Source organism: Malus domestica, chromosome 11, assembly GCF_042453785.1.
Source record: "Malus domestica chromosome 11, GDT2T_hap1".
NCBI classification, from domain to species: Eukaryota; Viridiplantae; Streptophyta; class Magnoliopsida; order Rosales; family Rosaceae; genus Malus; species Malus domestica.
In genome coordinates this window covers 41,280,925-41,288,904 of record NC_091671.1, presented here as the reverse complement: position 1 = coordinate 41,288,904, position 7,980 = coordinate 41,280,925, and the positions used below count along the sequence as shown (strand labels likewise).

At 46.0% G+C, this 7,980-nt stretch overlaps 1 protein-coding gene across 1 annotated transcript; it reads left to right on the top strand.

Moving 5' to 3' along the window:
- The first annotated feature begins 3,457 nt into the window (after positions 1–3,457).
- On the top strand, positions 3,458–4,267 carry LOC139189573 (uncharacterized). The gene has a single exon (XM_070808556.1). It carries the CDS (start codon positions 3,458–3,460, stop codon positions 4,265–4,267), a length of 810 nt encoding a protein of 269 aa, XP_070664657.1.
- Positions 4,268–7,980: the final 3,713 nt, after the last annotated feature.

The following is a 7,980-nucleotide window of genomic DNA, read 5'->3' as shown; positions in this document are numbered from 1 at the left end:
ACGACAGCCACAGTGGCAGTTCACGGCGAGACCCAAGCCCACAGTGAAGGCATCATCATGCAGCTGCAAACCCAGGCCCGTGCCACCTTACAGCAACGAGCCCAGGTCCACGCTATATGGAAGCCCAGCACGAGCAGGCCCAAATTATAGCTGTAGCAGCCCAAGACCCGCAGGCCCAAACCGTCCCAAAAAGAGCCTAGTACCTACGCACTCCAACGCAAGCCCGCACCCACGGTCCAACCCATGGTCCAACCCATGGCTCACCCAACATCCCAAACCAGTCTAAGACCGATTCAACAGTCCCGACTTTAGATTTCTGGACTGACAATTGAACTGGGGGTATTTTCTTTCTATTTTTCTACAGATTTGACATATCCCAATTTAAATCTCGAGCCCAGAGTCCATTACACTTCCACTACTCAAGAAGATGTATATCGTCCAAGGTCTTCCAAGCTAAATGACGAACAACACTTATCTCGACAAGTCACAGAGTTGATAAGCCCCCTCGTGTAGTAGACGACCTTGGTGAATCAGCTCTTGCAGCGTACCGAGATGCAGCGTGTTCCAGACGAGGTGTCCTAAAGTAGGACAAGGGCAGACGACGAACCTCTCCAGCAGCGTCCTGGAAAACAGCCCATCGACCAACGAGCCGACCGTTCGGGCAGTGTACACTCATGACTTGGCCCCCAAGATAACGTATACTCTCATCTTAGCGCGCGGATGAGCGGGTACTCTCATTTAGGCCCACGAACGAGCATACACTCATGATTGTGGCCATACTTCAATAATTAACATGAGCAACCTTACAGGCGAAGTGTTCATTCGCGGCTAAGCCTGCAAAGAGCATATTCCACCTCACATCGGAGTAGACAGCACAATAGACAGAGAGAAACAGTCACTCAATCTAGCTCAAGTTCAACCGGCAGCTTGTAAAAAATTCTTTCACCTGCTAGGAACATACCACATACACCACAACCGCGACATAGATGAGCCGAACATATAGATGAGTAACCTAGACCAGCAAAGGCAAATTCAAGAAGAAGTAGAGAGGTTTCTGCCTGAGAGATTTTGTGATTTCTAATGTAAGGAGGTCACTGACGAGGCACTACAACAAGACATGACCAACATAAGCAGGTTTCCTTTCACGGATGAGAACGAGTAAGCAGAGTCTCCACGCAAGTTTAGCATGCCACATTTCACATCCTTCAAAAGGGATGGAGACTCGAAGGGCACTTAAAGCATTAATGAAGCGCAATGATCCTCTATCGGAACAATGATGCACTCACGTGCAATATATTTGCCACCACTCTACAAGGCGAGACGTAAGATTGGTTCCACACTCTGCCGCCACATGGAAAACAAATAAAGTCCTAAAGGCTACTTAGAATACTACTTTTCAGTAGCTTGGACATCCCATGACTACTCGGTCGCCACACCTTCAGCAGTCACTATATTCTCAGCAGTGGCATCATCCAACGCTTCATCCCTGGCTGCCCTAGCTTGGGTACTAATTTCTCTGACTACTTCACCAATGGAAACCTCAAAAGTTAAGGCAAACAAGTCTTCTGGAAAAATAAAGAAGGTCTCGAAGTCTTTCCCAGCAAACTCTAAGTCAGACGGCCTACCAAAGAGATGATTTACATAACCCAGCTTGTAGAAATCGGCCTAACTCTAAACAAGCGAAGCCTCGAGTCCAACCTTATCATCATTCAGCTTACTCGTTCTCCTCGAGTAGTCCAACACAAATGCGCAGAAGCTCATCCATTTCCTTCTTTAGACCTTCGTTGATTTTCAGCGCACCTTGGAGTTCCAACACTTGGGGTTCAAGCCGACAATCTTCTTGAAGTGGATCACTTAATTATAAGTAGCAGTCAACTCTTCATCCTTTCAGTAAACAGCAGAATGAAGCTTGGAAACAACACACTCAAGATCTTGAATCTGAGGTATATAACAACCAATCTCATTCTCTACACTTTCATACTTAACTTCGATCGAGTCAAGCCTAGTCTTCAAGTTAACGATCTCCTAGCAAGCGGTCTCAAAGTATCTTTGGTCTAGTCATGATCTTCTGTGCTCAAATGATCAAATAGCTTATGGCAGGATCGCAGCTGCCTAAGTCCATCAATATGGCCTAAGTCAATGAAGTATCATAATTCGTTAACAGTCAAATCCAAGTCAAAGAATTGGCTTAGATTAAGGAACCCTCCATCACACGAACCGCATTTGGAGAACATTGAGCGGGGACACATTTCATGGAGCAAAGCATTTCTTGGAAGAAACACGACATGGGAAAAGTAAATTGTAACACAAAGTAGTAGGGGTGAAACTTGATAGCTATCTGAACCCCACTACATGGCTCACAGTTGCTACCCTCCTTGACACGTTTCACACGCATTCCAAACGAAATGGCATGCCTATATTCTTTAAGGAAATCTCTAAACGAGTCATCAGAATTAGTTTTGAAGTAAGCAGCCTTAAAGTAGCCAACTTTACTAAAAAACCTGCCTTGACAATACAACGGCGGCATACTATCATCACTTTTGTGGCTTGAAGAAGACATGCTCGAGGAAATTCTACAAAGATGCAAGGAAGAATTGTTAAACAGCTGCCTAAAAAATTATGCAATAGGCCCCACGATCCAATAGCAGCACCCAAGAGAGCCCAACCCGTGCTGGCTTTTGTTTCTCTCTCTCGGCCCAGCAGGCATCACGACCCAATCCAATTGGAGAGAAAGATAACGCTTATGTGCCTCATTTTCCCTTTCATCTCTTATACGGGCTACCCAAAACCAACAAGAAGGGGGCATCAGCCCCCACACCTCATTCCTCTATCTAAGCACGGGCTTGAGCCCAAACGGCCCATACCTCGAGCCCTAATGCCTACAAACCTTGGCCCAAGCCAAGTGGCCCCTGGCCCATACCAGCCGAACCTAAGTCGAGCCCTAACTCGTCTTTGCAACCCATGCCGCTGCAGCCAACCTTCGACCCACGCTGAGCTGCCGCAGCACCAAGCCACCCACGACAACTTAAATTTATACGAAAAAATGAGAATTTTTAAATTTTGGCCGAAAAAAAAATTCAAATCCAACGGTAACTAATGTCAGCATAACATCAGCTAGCTGTTGGATTTACATTTTTTGGGGCTATAAATAGGGTGGATATTGGGCTATAATTCACATACATTTGAATTCAATCTCTTTCAATTCAAGTTTGCAATGAATTCCAACTTTGTATCATCTTCGGATTCCAACTGGGGGTCCTCATCCAATTCTGAATTGGAAGAAAAAAGGGCGCATATGGGACGAGAAGATGATGAGTCTAATGAAGAAGATGAAGCGTGGCATAACACATGATATTTGGCAGCCATGGCTATAGTCATGGTGTGTTAGCCAACTGAGGAATAACCTCAATGGGGTGTCTATATTGCTGGTTGCTCTTACAAACCATGAAATAGAGCGATGATGCATGCCAATCTGATGAACAATTACTTCAACCCCAACTTGGTGTACATAGAAGAGGATTTCAGACATCACTTACGGATAAGGCATCATGTCTTCGAGCGTTTACTTCATGATGTCCAGCATGTTGATCCATACTTTCGACAGAAGCTGGATAGAAAAGGCTATCCTGGTTTCTCACCTCATCAAAAGGTTATTGTTGCATTACGAATGATGGCCTATGCCTCCCCAGTTGATTCAATGGATGAAACATTTGGTATGTCTGAGTCTACATGCCTTGATACTTTTGCTGAATTCTGTAACACAATTATTCAGCTTTACAAAGAGGAGTACCTCCGCGAGCCAAATCAAAAAGATCTGAATCGGCTACTTTGCAAAGCTGAAGATCGTGGGTTTACGGGCATGATAGGGTCATTAGACTGCATGCATTGGAATTGGAAGAAATGTCACACCGGATGGCAAGAAGGCTTTAGCGGAAGGTCGAGAAAGCCAACTATTGTGTTAGAGGCAATTGCCTTGTATGACACATGGATTTGGCATGCTTTCTTTGGAGTCCTTGGATCCCAAAATGACATTACAATTTTTGGGCGTTCACCCCTCTTCAATAACCTAACGGAAGTTAAATCACCTCAACTTGACTACTACATCAACGGGCGTCAGTACAATATGGGGTATTACTTTGCAGATGACATCTACCCAAAGTGGGCGACACTTGTCCAAGCAATTCCAAACCCTGCGAATGACGCCAAAAAATGGTTTACCTTACAACAAGAGGCATACCGGAATGATGTTTGTTTGTACCATACTTGACCAATCCCGAAACTACTGAGCACCGGTCAACGTTATACCGTCAAGGACCTAGAAGAGCTTCCTTTCAACCAGGAGGCCAATCACAATGCGACACGTGTCGACATCAGAAGCCAATCACAGCTCGACACGTGTCAACATCAGAAGCCAATCACAACACGACACGTGTCGATGTTAGAACAAAACTAGAAACTCTCCTCTATAAATAGGGATCATTCTCCCACAATAATCTCTAATGTCATTTTGTACTAAACTATTCACTAGAACTCACAAAATGAGAGCTTGAACCTATGTATTTGTGTAAACCCTTCACAATTAATGAGAACTCCTCTACTCCGTGGACGTAGCCGATCTGGGTGAACCACGTACATTTTGTGTTTGCTTCCCTGTCCCTATTCATTTACGTACTTATCTTCACAAGTGATCGAAGCAACTAAGCGAAGGTCACAAACCTGACACTTTCTGTTGTACCAAAGACCATCCGGTTCTGTGCATCAACATTTGGCGCCGTCTGTGGGAAAGACACTTACTCCCACTCTCTTCAGCTTTGTTAAGCTGGTTTCCACCGCTCGTACACTTTCTTTTGGCCAAACATCTCTCTTCAACATGGGGAGCGAAAGAAGCCACAGCACACAGAATGACACCCCTGCTGGACCTAGTATGAAGCAACGAAAGCAGGAAGGAAATAGAGTTACTCTTCAAGCTAAAGTTGATGAGCTAGAGGTTCAGAACAACAAGATAGCGATGAAGAATGAAGTCCTCCAGGAACAATATGAAAAACTTTTCGAGATGCTTCACGAGGCTAGGCAGGCTCAAACACACAAGCTCGTCGCCCCTGTCGAGGTCAACAATCAACTGAATGCCCCTCAACACGGAGGGTCGCCGATATCCGACACGGACATCCCTGATAGGGATCGAGCTACACATCAATGTGATAATCAACATGAGACTTCTCTCAACCCGGCTGCTTCAACCCGAAGCAGGAGAAGTAGAGGAAAACACCTCCTCACAGAGGGTGTGGAAGGATCAAAAGCTGTCTATCGCGATTGTCGAGACTTCCTAAAGCAACGCCGAGAGAATCCCATCCACATAAGCTCGAAGATCAATGACCCAAGGGTTTCTGAAAGACTCGGTCCTCTTCCACGACCCAGGCCAGCCGCCAATCTAGAGAAGGGGTAACAAGTCCCAGAAGAATATGAAGGTACTGGGGACTCAGAAACATTCCGACAAACTCACTCTAGAAGTCAGTATGGCGAGTCCAGAGAAAAATCACGCTATCTTGATCAAACTTTCCTACTTCCAAGAGGCGATGGGGACTTAAAGAAGAAAACTTCGGTGGTGCACGACTCCGCTCAGGACCCCCTTGTCCTGCAGCTCCTTGAGGAAGTAAACAAGCTGAAGGCTGAACGTCAAGCCGAGATACCTGACTGGAACCAACCCAGGCCTGGCCCTCTCACAAGAAGGATCCTCAACACTCCCCTCCAAGCGAAGACAAAGCAGAAGCTTGACTTACAGCTCTATACTGGAAGGGAAGACCCGATTGAACACCTTAACCTCTTTGAGTCTACCATGGTATACCGGGGACACACCGACGAAGAACGGTGCCTTCTCTTCCCCTCCACCCTCTCTGGCGGAGCTTTAAACTGGTATTGCCGTCTTCCACCTAAGACAGTAGACTCATTTGAAGAGTTGAGGAAGCTATTTGTCTATCAACACATCTTCCAGACCGATCGTTTGCATTCCGCAGATGACTTGTACACTATTTGCCAGAAGCCGGACGAGTCATTACGAAAGTACGCTGGCCGCTTCAGCCATGAGTATTCTCGCTGCGCTGAGGCAGATGACAAGACCGCCCTCAAGGCTTTCACGGCAGGCTTACGTGACTGTTTCTTCAAGTACATGATCAATGCCAACACTTGGAAGACTTACTCTGAGGTGATGACACAAGCTTACAACCATGCCTCCGCCGAGGCAAGGACATATCAAGGGAAACCCCCTACAGTCACCCCTTATCAGCAAGTAGGGAGTGAAGGCCAAATCCAACCGAATGAAAAGACCTCAACCTTCCAAATGGTAGCAGCACACCCCCTGCCTCATTTAATGCTTCGCCAAGTCAGCAAACATATCAATCTCAGGGAAAAAGGAAAGACTTCCATCCTCACCAATCTCATTTTAATAAAAAGAATAAGGGGCACTATAGCGATAACTCAGGATATCGTCACAATAATGCCCGCCCCCAGGCAGTCAATGCAGTGGGCCAATCACGTGTCAAGACAGGCCCTACCCCGAGGTATGAGACATACACTTCTTTGAATGCTACATGTGCTGCCATCTACCCCAGTATAGCTTACCTGATACCAAAGCCAAAGCCAAGACAGCCAGATTACAAGTCCACGAAGAACACGGGCATGTTTTGCTGCTACCACGAGTATAATGGCCATGATAGTGAGAAGTGCATTATCCTCCGTGACCATATTGAAGCTTTGGCACGTGAAGGAAAAATTGATCAGTTCCTCCTTCACCCTCCAAGGGATAACCGTAACCAACGCCAGGTGAATGTGATATATTCCATAAGCGGCGGCACACCCATGTCTGAATCTTCCAATAGGGCCATGAAAAGCAGTGAATGAACTTTGAGACCTGGCCATCAAGTGTTTCACGTGGAAGACATCAGAGGAGGCAAGTATCAAAAGCCTAACTGGGATCCAATATGTTTCTACCCTGAGGAAGAAAGAGGTATCATCTACCCTCACAATGACCCGCTGATCGTGGAAGCTCACATAGCAAATTTTGATGTGAAACGAATTCTGATAGACACAGGTGCTTCAGTCAATATCATGTTTGCTGAAGCTTTCAAGGCACTTAATGTAGCTGAACACTTGCTCGATCGCTCGATTTCTCCTCTGATAAGCTTCTCTGGCGATATCGTGCAACCTTTAGGGAGTATACACTTACCCTTCACCATTGGTACAGGCCCCTACACAGCTACTATTACCACTAACTTCCTAGTGGTCAACTGCCCGACGGCATACAATGTCATCTTTGGGCGCACAGGCATCAATGATCTCAAGGCCATGGTATCCACACATATGTTGTTGATGAAGTTTCCAACCCCTTTCGGCAATGGGTACATCAGGGGAGATCAACTTAGTGCTCGATCATGTTACAACACTTCAGTCAAACAACAACACCTGCCTGTCCCCAAGGAGACTCTCTTTATACATAACCAAGTCGTAAAGACCAGTCCAGATGAATCCAACTCGGGTCTTCAGGATGGCAACAGTCAACCCGACGACCCTCGAGATGACTCATTCACCCAGCAAGCACAACCCGCTGAAGAGTTAGAGAAGATCTCTATCTCCAAAGACCATCCAGACCGCATGGTGAATATTGGCACCACTTTGTCACCACCCCTTCAGTTGTCGCTGATCTCCTTTTTGCAAAAGAACGCCGAGGTCTTCGCTTGGTCATATAAAGATATGCCGGGCATTTCTCCCGATATCATCTGTCACCACTTGAGTATTGATCCCAAGACCAAACCAGTAAAACAGAAGCGAAGATCTTATGATGTTGAACGATATGAGGCGATGAAAGCAGAAGTTGAAAAACTCAAGGACATAAGCTTCGTCCGTGAAGTCAATTACCCAACATGGGTAGCAAATGTTGTCCTTGTTAAGAAAAATCCGACCAAGGAAAGTCTCCTGCTTCAAAAGGTC

Bases quoted from the DNA above. Each gene is read 5' to 3' on its own strand.
- LOC139189573 (XM_070808556.1), top strand. From the start codon at position 3,458: ATGATGCATGCCAATCTGATGAACAATTACTTCAACCCCAACTTGGTG.